At 34.4% G+C, this 16,768-nt stretch overlaps 1 protein-coding gene and 1 non-coding gene across 2 annotated transcripts; one reads left to right on the forward strand and one right to left on the reverse strand.

Moving 5' to 3' along the window:
• Positions 1–101: 101 nt before the first annotated feature.
• Positions 102–191, reverse strand: PICMEDRAFT_t93. The gene has a single exon. It is a non-coding gene; the product is annotated as a tRNA-Lys (tRNA).
• An 8,542-nt stretch (positions 192–8,733) lies between these two features.
• PICMEDRAFT_73439 (hypothetical protein) lies at positions 8,734–10,240 on the forward strand (the record flags this gene model as incomplete). The annotated part of the gene is made up of 2 exons (XM_019164478.1): positions 8,734–8,879; positions 10,018–10,240. 2 exons carry the CDS (start codon positions 8,734–8,736, stop codon positions 10,238–10,240), a joined length of 369 nt encoding a protein of 122 aa, XP_019017071.1.
• Positions 10,241–16,768: the final 6,528 nt, after the last annotated feature.

Genomic DNA, 16,768 nt, shown 5'->3' on the forward strand with positions numbered 1-16,768 from the left:
GCGTTGACCGTCCATGGGATCCTTATCTTTTGGGGCAAAATAAAAGAAAGCTTTTTCTTCCGCAAAAAAAATTAACCGCGAGAAAAAAAAACAAAGTTCAACTCCTTATCAGGGGCTCGAACCCTGGACATTTCGGTCGACTTCTTACGAATTTTAAAAGCCGAACGCTCTACCAACTGAGCTAACAAGGATTTTACCTCAAAAAAAAGTGCTAGAGCTTTTATACTGTTAAAAGACTAGAGCAACACCATGCCACGTATCAGTTCAAAAGTTATAGGGTTTGAATAGTGTTGAGAAGAAGTAAGGATCGACTTGTTGAAGACTAGCTTGTTGAGATAACATGCTGAAGCCAATCATGATCGAGGGATAAGAGATAAAAATCTTGTCATGATAAGGCATCTTAGTAATCTAAAACTGGAAAGTTAGTGTTGAGATAAGATGCCGAAGCCAATCATGATCGAGGGATAAGAGATAAGAATCTTATCATGATAAGGTATCTTAGGGTTGAGATAAGATGCCGAGGCCAATAAGGATTGAGTGATAAGAGATAAGAGTCTTATCATGATAAGGCATCTTAAGTAATCTAAAACTGGAAAGTTAGCCGCCATGATAAATGAATAATGGCAAGTTTAACCGAAGGTGTAAGTGTATAAATACAAGAGGTTTGTCCCTTGTATTTATGTTTGAGAATATTAGTTTGTAGGCTAGTTATATTAGTTATATATTAATAAGCAACAACTATAATATAAAGTGAACAATATACTATGGATATTCATAATAGAATAGCTAGATTACAACAGGTTATGAGCCAATTCGCTCTCACTTGCCCTAGAGATGAGAGCTTGAAGCTTTCTTCGTCTATGAATTATCCTAAATGGAACAGTTACACTGGTATGCTTGTTGCCACTCAAGGTGCTGGCCTTGATGTTTATTTTACAACTGGAGATATGATGTTACCTCCAGCTGAACCGATAGACGACACTCTAGTTATGCAGCTCCAAGTTGCATTGAACAATGCGATTCAAGTTGTACTGTTGAATACTGTGTCGTCAAAAGTGTTGTTAAAGTATCAGTCTGATAATGCGTTCGGACTTGATTTACTTATGTTGATTAGACGTGATTACTCCCAGGTTACATCACGTCAATTGTATGCTATGGTTAATAAAGCTTGTGATGCTTCGGTCAGTAAGTCTGCCGGTGATGAAAGTGCTCTGTCCTTGTTCAGAGATATATGTGCTCACTTTAACCACTCCTCGGAAATTACCCAAGTGATGGGTTTGTTTTACTTAAGGATGTTTAAGTCCGACCAAGCGAATGCTCGAGTTTTAGATGTGTCAACTCCGAACATTACGTTGTCAGCGGTTGAGAACACTCTGCGGGATCTTGTTCCTACTACGCAGGGTTCAGTATTTGCGGCTACTTCCAAGAAACCTTATGTTAATAAGCAGAAGTGTTACCGATGCCAGAAACGAGGCCACGTTGCTAAGGATTGTCCAGCTGCTGCCCCGATTGCTGCTAGCAGTTCTAGTGGTACTACAGCAGCTCTTGTGAACTCCTCATCCAAATCTATCTCTGGTATCTCTTGGGCAGTCTTCAACTCAAGAGAAGACTCAGTTATGCCAAGTCGGAGCTACATTTTGGATTCTGGTGCTACACTTAACATCTCAAATGAACGGTCTCACTTTACTGAGTTTACTACGGCGTCTGGCTGCATTACGGGGATCTCGTCCAATCCTCTGGTTGTTAAAGGTACTGGGACTATCCGCTTTGTGCACCCAGTTATTAAGCATCTTTTTATGTTTCAATCTCATGAATTACTTTGATCTTGCTATTGCTCATATCTAAATCCTTATTAGCCTTGACATTGTATCTCAACTGATGAGCGCTATCTACGCAGGCTAATATATCTATAGTTTTTGGTTTCTATTTCTTATTTTGTTACTTAATGTATATTGTTGAAGTCTAACTATTCTATTATGAATATCCATTATATCTTACTCTCGTTGCTTGTTTTATATATCTAATATAACTTACTTACAAACTAATACTTTAAAGCGTAAATACAAGAGACAAACCTTTTGTATTTATGCACTTAATCTTTCCTGTGTTAGATTACTTAGACGCCTTGTCATTATAAGCCTCTCTCTCTAATTTGTTGATACTCTTATTGGCTTCGGTATCTTATTTCAACATATATACAATCCGTTTTATCTACTAGCAAATTAATTGTGTGTGTGTGTCTGTCATAAAATTACAGGAAATTTTCTTGTGTTTATAAACTTCTTGCCTCATTTAGTCTCCCAAGTTCAAGATTATCTAATGCTTTCTAACTCTTTTCTCTCATCTTGAAGGCTCTGATAACAACACATTTAGTAACGCTTAAATTTGAATCATTATCGGATGGGGCAACCAACTATAAAAATTACTCCTTGACCCTCGTATATATAGATCCCTGTCATTGAAAAAAATGATCAAGTCTACAGCTCATGAAATCATTTGAGCTTTATATACGAAAATTCGAAAACTTTTCGACTTATGAGTCTATAAGACGTTTATCCTTTGTATCAATGGTTGATGATGTCGTCTGTAGGTAGTTTTGTTGAATGTTGTATGAAGAAGCAAGAAATAGGAGCTAAATATAAAGTGCTTGAAACCATATCATCCTTCAGCAAATAATGCAAAGAGAAAGCAGACAGTGGTTCTGTAGTTGAATAGAGTTGGATAATAGTCAAAAACTATGAAATGCAATTTGAGTATCAACAAATAACCTCTGCTCACTCCAATCTGCCTTTAATTTGTTAGCCAGAACAAGTATAATCCGAACGCTGAGCCGGAAGCATTCCATTACTCTTTTTTATGATATACTTGAACAATAGCTTGTCGTTTTGATCTTTTCATATTGTTGCTTCCCGAGATCGATTTTATGGCGCTCGGTAAATATCAAACAGAAAATACCCTCGAACATCATTATTAATTCTACTAACAAGTGGTTTTTCAAGAATTGCACAATCTGAGATTGGTTTCTTAGTAAGTACAATATCATATCAAATGGCAATTTAAAATCCTTGCAGAATTCAATCTTTAGTAGGAATTATTGCAAGTTATTTTACTAAAAAAGATTTGATACGAAGTAGCTATTTTGAAGTTTTTATAAATCTCAAATTTACTTACACTCTGTAAAATTTTCTGGTTCGACTAGTTAAATCCCGTCAAGCAGTCACAAGACAAGTATTTGCTTATCGGAAATGCTTGAGCTTGGCTAAATTTTGGTCAGGGCCATCAAGTTTGGACACTTATTTTTAAAGCCTACTGCGGAGAACAAAAACTTTGCATTATTTTAAGAGCCAAGCATTCCCAAACGTGAAATATGACTAGACTAAAAATCCTAAAAACAAGATTCTTGCCAATGCTAACATGAGGATGCAAATATTTTTGTTTAATTTTGAGAAAGCATTATGGAATATAACTGCAGCAGTTATATGGCATTTCCTCACATGATTCAAGTTTGCTGATTGCAGCTAGCAATGACACTATTTTATCATAGCTGTAAAATGTAATTAGAAATCAGATTTATATTGTATATCTGGTTGATGTCTGCCTGGTGTGTGGCAGGCAATTAGGCTTTAGTAGTTTAAAGTTCTGTGCGCCCTTTGTAAGGAAAGTCTTGATTTCGATTTCTCAGTTTAAAAAGAAATCAGGAGAACTACCATGAAGCTTCACAGCACAAAATTGTAACCTGATACCAATGAGATTTGTACGTAGCAGTTTGCTGGTTTTTCTACTCGGAGAGCACTAATTCCAAGAAGCGAGACGGTTAAACTTATGTTTAGTTGTAAATTGCTGCCTTTGCATGCCTGTTGAAATAAGATGCCGAAGTCAATAAGTATCAATAAATTAAAGAAAGAGGCTTATAAAAAACAAGGCATTAGAGAAGAGCCTTGTAGTGATAAGGCATCCGATAAGAGACTTAGAATGGCAAGGCATCAAGTAATCTTACACTGGAAAGATAAGCCGACGTCATTCGTGTACAAACAGGAGAGGTTTTGTCTCCTAACTGTGTTTAGAATTATTAATTATTAGAAGTTGTATAAGTTGTTTTTAAATAAGCAACAAGTATAATAGAAAGTGAACAATATACAATGGATATTCATAACAGAATAGCTAGACTTCAACAATGCCACCTAAACAAATTAAGTGGAAACTCTTTCATAAAAAAGTCAATTATGCTGCTTGTTAAGGATTTTGTTTATATTGCGTGAGAAGGTTTTTACTAAAGTAGCTTTGAGGGAAGCGTTCAAAAATTTTTCAAACAAGCTACTTAGAATTTAGGTTGTAGCGATTTTGTAAATATGGTCAGGCCGATATTCTAGGGCTAGTTGAAACAATTTGAACAAACCGTTGAGTTAGCATTACTATTCATAACATCTGAATGGATGCTTCTAGTTCAACAACAAAAGGATAAACAACATATCCTAGCTGAACTCAACTGTGTTTAATTTTTTTGGCTATGTTATTTAAGCTGCGTTGATTTTCCTAATTGATTTGAGAATTATGGAGAATAATCGTTGCTCAAATAATGATTAGGATGTTTGTGAGCCTTAATCAGGATGGCTCTGAAATTTTCCTCATTACAATCTTTGGCTTTTTTGTGGAATATTGAGTGGTACAACAAGTGGTGAGATTACAAGAAGTTACTATCTTTGGTTGGCAGCACAACTTTATTATCTACAAATATGTGGTATTGAACTTGGTAGCATGTATTCGTGTAATATCTCTCACCGTTTTCGTTTGGCTTGTTATTCTTGGAAGGCCTTTCAAATAAGAGAAAAAGGATGAAGGCAGTTTTGAAGCAGCATAATCACTCTTTGAAACTCTGAACATATCGTCAATGAGGTCGAGTTCCGTTGGTGTTTGTGTGCTCAGATGATGCACTGTTGCAAGTTTTTACCATAGTGTGTCATGTCATTCAGCGAATGTTAATTCTAGCTTAAGCAGTGTCATCAAGTTTTCATCCTTGAAATTTGCCCTCATGGGTCGTATCGTAGACATTATCAACTTAGAAATGAAATCCTTTTTTAGATGATTGGAAGCTGAAGCATTGGTGAGCTTGGTGTGTTAATGCTTGAAAATTTGGATTTAAAGCTGATCCTTTTTCTCCACACCTTTATCTCCTTGTTGATATACTTCACCAAATATTTTCTCACAGTATAGAATTTTGAGTCCCAACCTACTAGCTCTACCAGTTTGGAGCAAATAGAAAAATGTTTCTGATTTGAGAGTTCCACATACAATTATAGATGAAGCTGTCATTCAAAAAAATGTCCTTTCAGCTTACTTTTGAATCCATTTGCTTTTGGAAAGTGCATATGTTTTGACATAACTCCTATAAGAAGGCTTTCTTTCTTTGTTTTGCTACTTTCCCTTTCCACGATTTTGCAACATTTCGAAATTTGGCTTCTCAATGAGCACAAGGTAGATAAAGTAACATGGGTTGTGAACTCTAAAAAATATAGCTAGAAATATACGTCCCTAAAAAAATTAGACTTAAGTTTCAAACTTCATGCTTTTGTTCATCAGACTATTAAGAAATTTCTAGTAGGGTGTTTTAGCAACAAATCGGACAGCTGTTATCTGAAAGTGTTTCAACTTGATGATATGCTGAATATTGAAGTCACCGAAATCATGATTATTTTGTTTTCATGATGAAATATTATTGCTCCATTGTGGGACTGGACTCTATTGTAAATTAACTTGCAGATACTGGCTAGAATTTTGAGTATGATTTTTGAGAAAGAAAATAATCAAACATGAAAGAATCAATTGGAAAGCTTTACATTAAAAATGGATAAACTTCAGCAACATGGCAGATAAAGTTAACAAATTGATGAGCCAAAAAAACGTTACTTTTGGAAGCAAAAAATAAGGGAATGAGAATTTAACTTACTGAGCTACAGTCATCAATGGCAACCTGTATGTTATCTGTTTCGAGCAACAATGCTGTCAAGAAATTCAACTCCAGTTGTAGCTCTAGCGTTGGTGTGTGTTCCTAGGGCCAAAGTGCCATCTAAGGAACCTTGTTTACCAGCTTACTCTGGTGGAATTAACTATAAATGATCCAAAAGGAATGATAAATAGCTGCTAAATTAATTCTCAGATTTTAGATTATGCTTGCATTCGAGAATACTTCAATTGGGCAGAAAAATGAACAAAAAAATTTGCTCACGGAAATCTGTGGTAAAGGACATGTACTTGTTAAATGATTATGGTAGATTACTCTGCAAAGCCAATATAGGTTCTGGAAGGCTACAAAATATTGACTGGTAAAGCATGATGGTAACAGAGAAAAACAAATTCAAATTAGCTAAAGAAAAATTTGTTTAATCTGAAACTGCCTTCGATTGATTTTGAGGTGTATCTGCAAACAGCAGATTTCTTTCAGTAATTTTAGGGATGCACCATTTGAGTCAGCTACTTTCAAAAAATGAGAAACGAAACTAGGAGTCATTGATGTCGTGATCAAATTTGTCTCAAAAGTTACATGATAAACTTTTTGCATTACATCAGTAATGTTGTGATCCAACATGTTTCATACAACTTTCAGGAGCTAACCAACAAAAAGCTGGCTCTGCACCGGAAACCAACTCTAAGATTGTATGTTACAACCATTTACCCCTCAGATGTCTAATAGGTCATTTTACAACATTGTAAATAGCGTTTTTCGTATTTGAAAATAAAAATAGCTGATTGCTTTTGGACATATATTGCAGGTGACAACCATTTAGTTGCTCTGCCTTACTAGAACAAAAAATTTTATCCAGATGCTCTTGTAAGTCTTTAGAAAAGAGCCGCCCTTAAAAAAGTGACGCAAAAATTCGAAAGGCCTGGCAAAAAGTAAGCAGAGTTCTCAAACTGCTGGCGTGGAAGTATGAAGCAACAAATACTTTTTATTAGTCGGTATTTATAAAGCTAGAAACTGCTGTAATGTTCTTTCTTGATTCAAAATCTTTTCTTAGTAATCTACATTATTGTTGTTTGTTGTTGTTATGTACAGAATTAACATAAATTACATATAAACTAATACTCCAAACATAAATACAAGAGACAAACCTCTATTTATAAGTTCATTATTTCGGCTAATCTTTCTAGTTTTAAATTACTTTGACGCCTTGTCTTTATAAAGCTCTTATCTTTTATCTCTAAATCTTTATTGGCTTTGGCATTTTTGTTCAACAAAAACCACTTCACTAGCGGCGCTGTTATCGTTCTTAGCAGTGACATTTTTTTCAAAACTTATTACACGCAAAAATGGTTTCAAAGCTTCCAGGAAAGTGTACATTGTTATGCGTTTAAATTGTTTGACATTTGAGTTAAGTAGCAAACCTCCCAAATACTATGCTGAAAACATTAGTTACGAAATACAATTTCCAAAAGCAATAAATCATCAAAATAATTTCACTTTGGGGAGAAAGACATAAGAGCTCAATATTTAATTTGCTAAACGTTAAAACATTGAACGATTCTTAGTGTCAGCAATGGATATAACTCAAATAGGTTGAGAAAAGAATAGCCAAGGTGTAATATAACAAATTTGTTTTGTTACAAATTCCAAAGCGTTTCACTGCGAGAAAAAATAAACACTTTTTTCTTATCAATGATTTTAAAACTTCCGTTGTGTCTAACAGGATATTTGTTACAATCACCAAAGATGATAAAACCGACGGCCAGGATACAGAGGGCAGCAACACATACAGCTACAACATGTCGTCTGGTGGCTTGGTCACGGCCTTGCAGGGTTTGAAGACATCGATTCAATGGTTTGGATGGCCCGGCATGAGTGTGCTTAAGCTCTTTTGTGCTTAGCGCTGGGACACACAATAATCTCTGATACTCTAGGGAGACATTTCATTTTATCAAAACCTTTAAGTTGAGCTAAGGTCCAAGAAAGATTATTCTGGTAGCCATAAAACAATTATTCACGTGTCTGTCGATGTTACACCTAGTTTTATTGTACCCGACTAAGTTTATGAGAAATTTAAGAAATTGCTGGTTAAAACAAAAGTTGAGCTCTGGTAGTTTAGGATTAGCTAGCCAACTTTATGTAGCTACCTAAAACCTTTAGCCAGCTAAAGCATAATAACATGTGAAGTGTACTATATCTTTAGCGAAGCCGCGTTATTTTTCAGCTGGTGGTGGGAGCTTTTTTGATAAGCTTTTTCATTTATCTTGCAAAGAATTGGAATTAGCTTTTTAAAGCTCATCAGTGCGATAAGGAAATAGAACTAGGTATACGGGATATCAAAAAAATTTATTGTTTTATTTTAGGACCCAATATAACCCCGTTTCCAAAGGAAACAGATAACTAACAATTGGTGCTCTCAATTTTATAAACTTTAAGATCATCAACAGCAGAGTTTGGAATTATTGCTACCATCAGTATAATGCTTACAAGCCTTTATATATATTTAGACGAACAATTAGAATAATATGCAATTGTGTATTAAAGTTTTTCTTCATCACTAGGTGCTGAATATATTTATGTGGACATTTAAAGACATTAGATAAAATATTCAATATGAGAACTATAGCTGCTGAAGTGACGGAGAGATCATAAGCTTGAATTTGGGTTGATTAGGTGGCGGGATATCGGGAGCCAAAGTCTACTTAGCGCCGAAAGTAAACCCGTAGACGCCAGCAAGCATGTAGTAACCGACGATGTTGTTGTAGGGGAGCCACATGGTTAAGAGCAAGAAAGACCGAGATAATCATCATGCAGACGATCATAAGCATGAAGTTGAGGTGAAAAGATTGATGAAATCGTACGTGAAGGTTGGGGTGAGCTTGCGCAAGATACCGCTGGCGTTCATGACGGTGAAGACAAGGTAGCCCGTCCAGTCGGACAATCCGCGGGCGGTAGCGCACGTGGGTACAAGATGATAAAGAACTCGTTGAATAATGTTTCTTTAAATTTGATTTCTGGTGTTTGGTTTATAACTAAAAAGAAGAAAGGCTTATTTTACAAATCTGGAGGGATATGGCAATAATTTAACTAAGTCAAATCATTAAAGGATGCTTCCAATAGAAGAAACAATATTTGCTTGTTCAGTAGTTCCATACTCAAATATTTAAAGCTTAAACATTTGTTAGTTGCTTCTATCATCAATAAATGGAGTTTTGTGATGCAACTGATGTAACGAGTCTTTATATCAGACAAGGGCAAGATAAGCTTTAAAAACTGCTACTCAGAATCAAAACTAGGATGTTAGCTAAAGCTTTAAAAGTAATCCTATCTTATGTTAGAAATGTTGGTAGAAGTTAGCAGACTAATATAAAACAACACATATTATAAGCATATTGGTGGTAATTCAATTCAACTCAACATCGAACTCAAATCACAAGCTCAGAAAGTTATGACTCTTAGAAAAAAAAATTATTTCGTTGTAGAGAGAATATACGAGTATAAAAAATAAATCTACGTGAGATGGATATAAATTGTACAAAACTTATTTACAATCTAAACATCTCAAACAAAATTACAATCAAAATTATCGTGCACTTCTTGCATCGGTGTTACCTCAATGCTTATGAACCTGAGGATCTCTTCTTGATGTTGCGATCTCACAGGTTTACCACATCTATCCTATCTCACGTCTTTTACTGAGTTACTTATGACTAAGTTCCTCTCAGTATTCAATTTTATCTGAGATCCGAAGAGATATTATATTTTGGTAATAAATCTTGAACATAGTTTTTAGCTAAATGATATGGCTTCACGATAAGCAGAAGCATTGGAGAATTTTTCTTGGCACTTCTTCTTACTAGCATCCAAGTTGACCGTTAGTAAAAATGTTTTGGGCTTTGTTTCACAATTAAATAAAAGTTAAATATCACCAAAGGTGTGAAGAGCCCTCATCAAAGACAAATATGCCAATTGAAGAAGAGCTTAAACTTTAAAGGGAACAGCTGTTTGTATGCTTTTTGAAAAGAATGACAAGAGGGAAAGGGTGATCACGTCCGGAGAGAATCAACTGAATTTATACACTCTTTTGAGTATGTGATGCAATATTCGTACCATAATATGTTTGCAAAATCAGAGCGCTCGTCAAAGATAAATGATAGATTATATGGTCTTAAAGCCTCATTAAAAAGCTGCAATGAAACTCTCATCCTCTATGCGAAACTTTACTCATTATCACAGCAACAATTTTACACACCTACATCGTATGCTTTTTACGGCCTGTAACTCCAATATTGTGAACAGTAAATCAGATTTTTTGTTTAATAAATTCTATTATATATTGAAACCAATTGTTTTCAAAAAAATATCGCTTTTAGTTGGTGTTGTAATCCAGCTATTCTGTTATGAACATCCATTGTATATTGTTCACTTTTTCTTATACTTGTTGCTTATTTAAAACAACTTATACAACTTCTAATAACTAATAATTCTAAACACAGATAAGAGAGAAAACCTCTCCTATTTATACACCCATGACTTCGGCTAATCTTTCCAGTGTTAGATTACTTAGATGCCTTGTCATTTTGAGCCTCTTTCTTCAATTTGTTGATACTTATTGACTTCGGCATCTTATCTTAACAGTTGGCTAAGTCTACAGACTTTAAACCTCGGTTTTAGTAGAATTGCCCAACTAAATGTGTTTTCGATTGTGAGGTTACTAATACTTTCAGTAGAAAATAACAAGTGGTCAATTTATTGTCACTATAAAAAATTGTTCACGTGGAAATATTAGTATCCAAAAGATTTAGTCTCAATGCTGTTGCTCAAGTCCTCAAACATCAATTCATTAAGACAAAGAAGTTAGTGAGTATTATTCCAATTTCTTGCTCCCCTTTTATTCAGTTTCCCCTCAAAGTGTTTGCCATCAACGCTTTTGTAAAAGCGCAAAGGAATCTGGATAGCCGTTTGATGGAAAGCCAACTAACCATTATTTTTGGAAGAGCATTTTATTTAATGCGATACAAAGTTTGTAGACAAGACTTAATGCTATTACCCGTACCGCAGTGAGATTGGGCCGCTTATCAATATTTAACACTTTAGAAGATATTCCACCCAAAAAGGTGATCGCCGAAATTAATTTTGATATTCTATTTCACTCTCTGGAGTAGCCTTTTCAGTTTTCAAACCTAAAACAAAACCAAGATAAATGAAGTATTTGGACCAATTTCATTTTTTGAAATGAATATTTTACAAGCCTGTTGGGTTATGTTAAAAAAGATAAATTGTAGCGTTAGCAAAAGCAAAAAGGACCAATATATACAACTTTAAGTGATAGTAGCCCCTTTATAAAATCAGTGGAAAGGACTATTAAGATAAAATGCCGAAATCAAAAAGTATCAACAAATTAGAGAAAGAGGCTCATGGTAACAAGGCATCTAAGTAATCTAACATTGGAAAGATTAGCCGACGTCATGAGTGTATAAATACAAGAGGTTTGCCTTTTGTATTTATGCTTTAAAGTATTAGTTTGTAAGTAAGTTATATTAGATATATATAAAACCAGCAACGAGAATAAGGTATAATGGATATTCATAATAGAATAACTAGACTTCAACAATGACTTTTATAGCGTTCCAGAGGTCTTGCTTAATATGTACTTTGAATGGTTGAGTGAATATGTTTAGTAAGAGTTTCGCTATTAGTTTTTGCACAAATTTCATCGTTGAAGGGTTTGTTCAAATAACATTGTGATATTGGCACATTCGTGGCTTGTGATACCTTTTGCTGCCAAAAGATCAAAATTCTGCAAAACAAATCCAAGTTTTGCAAAAACGCTTCTACTTTTCTTTCAACGTTAGATTTTAAACGTTTGGTAAAACATTTCTACGCTAAGATAAAAAGCAGTGCCTGAGACGGTCTTTTTGTTTGCTGATTTTTCATATTCGTTTGAGTTTTCTGTTGAATTGCTTACCACGGCTTTGAGTGCATTTATATTCAACACAACCTTTTGAGAAAAAATACAGAGGTAAGATGCTTTCATCCGAATAGACCTCTTCAACTTCTCCATGCTTCTTGAAGTCACCCTTAGGGAGTAGCAATGAATATTTTGAGCCTTCACAAATAAGATTTTCTAAAAACATTTTTGAAAAAGTTCTGACAGCTTCAAACCGACTCTTTGCTTTTCAAAATTATCAGTAAGTAGGTAGATAGGCTCAAAGGCTTTTTTTTCACACTACTCTGTTCGTCAAGTTCTAATATAAAGTTATAAAATGCGTAACAAAAAATATTAGCTGCTCAAAACTCAGTGAAGCAATGGTATATAGCTCAAAAGAATAAGACTGACAAATACCCAAAAGCTCTGGGCGACCTATTATATTTTTTGAGCGTTTTGCTAACAATTCATGCAACCATCTTAGGGGCTGTTGAGATAAGATGCCGAAGCCAGTAAGGATCGAGAGATAAGATATAAGAGTCTTATTATGACAAGGCATTTCAGTAATCCAAAACTAGAAAGTCCGTGATACATGTATAATGGAAGGTCTAGCTGAAGGGGTTTGTCCCTTCTATTTATGTTTGGGGGTATTAGTTTGTAGGTTAGTTATATTAGTTTTATACAACATAATGAAAGAAACACTACTACTAATGGATATTACATCAAGAATAAACAGATTACAACAGAGGCTTTCTTTAAGGTTGCTTCTTCTCCTTTGTTTTCTTTAATTTAGTCAGAAGTCTCAATCACAACATCAGGGGATCTAGGACTAGAGTAACTCAAGAGGAAACTCCGGAAAAACTACTATGCAGGACTTTGAACCTGCATTTTCACGCTTTTCATTTGTTTGATACACCTACAGAAATAGTGAAGTACCATAATTATACAGTAAAACTATAACTTATCACTTTTTTTTTAGTATAATGGTCTGAAAATTCTTTTTTTTTAGTAACAGATAATTGAAACTGTGATTATGCGTAGTTTTTGAGAACTTGGCAACTACTACATGAATCCAATATCAAAATCGTACATCGAAAATCCTTTTATCTTAGTTGAACTTTAATAATAACAGCTGTTGATAAATGTCTAATATAAGTGTAATAAATGGTTTTTTCATGTAATTTATTAGTTTAAAACGTGAATAATAAATCAAGTAATATCGATAGTATATGGTCTTTTTTTCTTACATAGTTAATTTTTCTAGCTTACTAACGAACTGTTAAGATAAGATGTCAAAGTCGATAAGTATCAACAAATTAGAGAAAGAGGCTTATAAAGAGAAAGGAGTAGAGAAAAGTCTTATAATGACAAGACATTAGAAAAGAAGCTTATAATGACAAGGCATCTAAGTAATCTAACACTGGAAAGATTAGCCGAAGTCATGGGTATATAAATAAGAGAGTTTCTGTCTCCTATCTGTGTTTAGAATTATTAGTTATTAGAAGTTGTATAAGTTGTTTTTAAATAAGCAACAAGTATAAGAAAAAGTGAACAATATACAATGGATATTCATAACAGAATAGCTAGTCTTCAATACATTTTATCTCAACACTAAGATGCCTTATGAGATTGCAACGTAAAGTTTAGCACCTTAAGATTGGAACACATTGAAGTGATATAAGACTAACCGATAACAGAAGCTTAAATACAGGAGGTATCTCTGCTCGTATTTGTATATGAGTTATTCTGTTTGTGTTAAAATCTAGCTATTCCATTATGAATATCTATCGTATATTGTTCACCTTTTCTTAGGTTTTCTACTTAGGTAAAACAACTTATACAACTTCTAATAACTAATAATTCTAAACACAGATAGGAGACAAAACCTCTCCTATTTATACACTCATGACGTCGGCTAATCTTTCCAGTGTTAGATTACTTGATGCCTTGACATTTTAAGCCTCTTATCTGATGCCTTGTCATTACAAGGTTCTTCTCTAATGCCTTGTCTTTTATAAGCCTCTTTCTCTAATTTATTGATACTCATTGACTTTGGCATCTTATCTCAACATTTATCCTAGCTAGGCACTAAAACAGACTTTTCCTCCTAGTTTTGGCAGCAAAAAATTCTGACAATATTTGACACTTGTCTATGACACTCGTATTCTCTTCAACTTTTGCCGTTGAAGGTTTTGTCACTTCAAACTTACTTGGTTAGTTGCAAGTACTCGGAGTTTCGGCATGCAGCAGATATGTTTTGAGATAGTTTCGATAATACTTCACGATGGCAACGAGTCGCTCCAGGCCTAAAAAAACTTTACTAGCAGTTTAAAGATATTTCGGGATACTTAAATAGTGAAATAGCCTAGCAATACCATAATAGCATTCAGAAGCAATAAAAATAGCTTTTGCTGAGCTGCAGAAAGAGCCTTTCTGCTAAAACTCGATACAATTTAGTCTTTCTAGTCACACTATTTATTTTTAATGATTGCAAAGGATAGCTGCTACATTTTCAGAGATGATCATCTCTTCAACGAACTGTGATCAAGATCAAGAATTTTTTTGACATTACTAGTGAACATCGGTACTAACAATTCAATTACTTGTCCCAAGCCCAGCCAGTAGTGCTTGAAGAAAACAGATTTACTTCAGGAGCTAACTTAAACACCGTTCTTGGGTTACACTTCATCTAATTTTCTAACTGCTAGAAGCTTCTAATTGAAGCTAATTGTTTTCAGCTCTTTCTACTTGCGCACTATACCGTTTCTTGAAATTAAATAATTCTCACACATTTAATGTAAATTTTGCTAGATCACTTTACCTATTTCTACAAATAATACATTTACAAGTAGTGGCTTGGTAGTTCATATATCTAATTCCTCAATTCAACTTTTGAGTTCAGCAAGTGAAGATGTCACCAAATTATGTCGAGTAAAGCTTCTTTTTGCCGGGTGATGGCCAGAGTTGTATTTCAAGCTTTCAATTTAAGAGAACGGTCTTCCCTAAAACTACTTACTCTTTTATTTGATAAGCCAAATATTTAACCTCTTTAGCCCTTTTCAGAATTATGTTTGTTGGTCCTCATTCAAATGTGCTTGAATTTTGCTGCTACGCAATGCATGTCGAATAACCGAAACGGAAAAATTCAACCTCTTTGACAAGTAAATTTAAATGCTTGCTCAATAGCCTGAACTATCTGCCACTGTATGATTTTCTTGGGGATATTAAAAGATATCTCACTAAAGTAAAGCTGGTTACTGTACATAATATAAACAGTTGATGGAAGAAAAACATTTCTGCTAATTTGACCTTTCAGAACGTTATGTATAGTGCCAATTGCGCTTACAAGCTGATAATTTAGCTGGGACTATTATCATGCTTAAATCCGCTTTAGCTTTCTTTATACTGAATTCGATAAATTTAGTTCAACCGCTGTTGTACCTGTACATCTCATTTAGTATATACTAAACGTAAGATAGCTATAAAATAGGTAAAAAAAGTAGATGGATACCGGAAAAAAACGCAGTTTTCTTTTACTCGAGAATTTGCACCGACTCTAAATACTTGATAACTTTCAAAAAGAAACCAGTATGAGGGGTCTAAAAGGCTCTTCCCTTTTTTGTATTTATGTAGTTTGTTGGTTAAATAAATAGAGTACTATAGTTAATGGCGACATTAGCTGTTGAGATGGAATTCTTTGGTTGATGAAGATATGGCTGAAAATAATAAAGATAATATGAAGCTATAACTTTATCAACCACGGCATTCAACCTCATCGAGTCTGTTAATTAATGAAACAAAAAATATATAGAAGAAATAAGTGACGAGCATGCATTTATTACTTTAGATAGTAAAGTTACCAGCTTTGGCATCTTTTGTAGATGTGTATTCTGACGTCCATGAGCACCGTCCGGTTGTCTGAATAAACTAACACAATTTGTTACGCCACTTTTGACTCGCGTTCGGTTCATGCCGCATTGCCCGTTGTGCTCGAAAGTGACCTGCTAAAAGCTTTGCATTTAAATGTCCGCGTTCAATGAAGCAATAGAGACTTCTCACATGCTTGAAATTTAAGAATACGCTGAGGTCATTTCGACCCCAAGATCTAATCCCTTCACCTCATAAAATCCATGGCTTTCCCTCACAAAATATTTAAAAGCTTCTGCTAGCCTGAGAGAAAATTTGACAGGAGCCAACTGAATGGTTCAATTAATCTTTCGCCCCTATACCCAAATCTGACGTTCGATTTGCCGGTCGAAACCGCTACGTGCCTTCACCAAATTTTCTCTGGTTTTTCTTTCTCCCCCTAATCTAAAAACGTTATCGGCCAACTTATTGAAATTAAATGCGATGGAAAAAGGTTGTGTCATGACCATAACAGAGATAAAAGAACAGTAAAGATTTAAAATGGATTAAGATTGCAAAAAGTACTCATGTACTCCAAAATCAGATAAATTTTGAAATGGATATACCAAAGAATGACTAAACAACCATAAGATGAAGCTTTTCTTGTTCTGTCAAAGTTTACTTATATTAGACAATTTATCCACAGTACAAGATTTCTATTGATTTTTCTTGTATAACATAGTACTGCTGAATGCCTGTCCTGAGAAATGTAACCATAGTTAATATAGACTTGTTTTCTCTCTCTCAGTCCATGTTATTGAGATAAAACGCCATGATTGCGTTAAAGTCTAGCTATTCTACTATGAATATCCAATCCATTACATCTTATTCTCGCTGTTTGTTTTTTATATATATCTAATACAACTTACTTACAAACTAGAACTTCCAAACATAAATGCAAGAGACAAACCTCTTGTATTTATACGCTCATGACGTTGGCTAATCTGTCCAGTGTTAGATCATTTAGATGCCTT

The sequence above is a fragment of the Pichia membranifaciens genome (genome assembly GCF_001661235.1).
Source record: "Pichia membranifaciens NRRL Y-2026 unplaced genomic scaffold PICMEscaffold_4, whole genome shotgun sequence".
Taxonomy (NCBI): domain Eukaryota; kingdom Fungi; phylum Ascomycota; class Pichiomycetes; order Pichiales; family Pichiaceae; genus Pichia; species Pichia membranifaciens.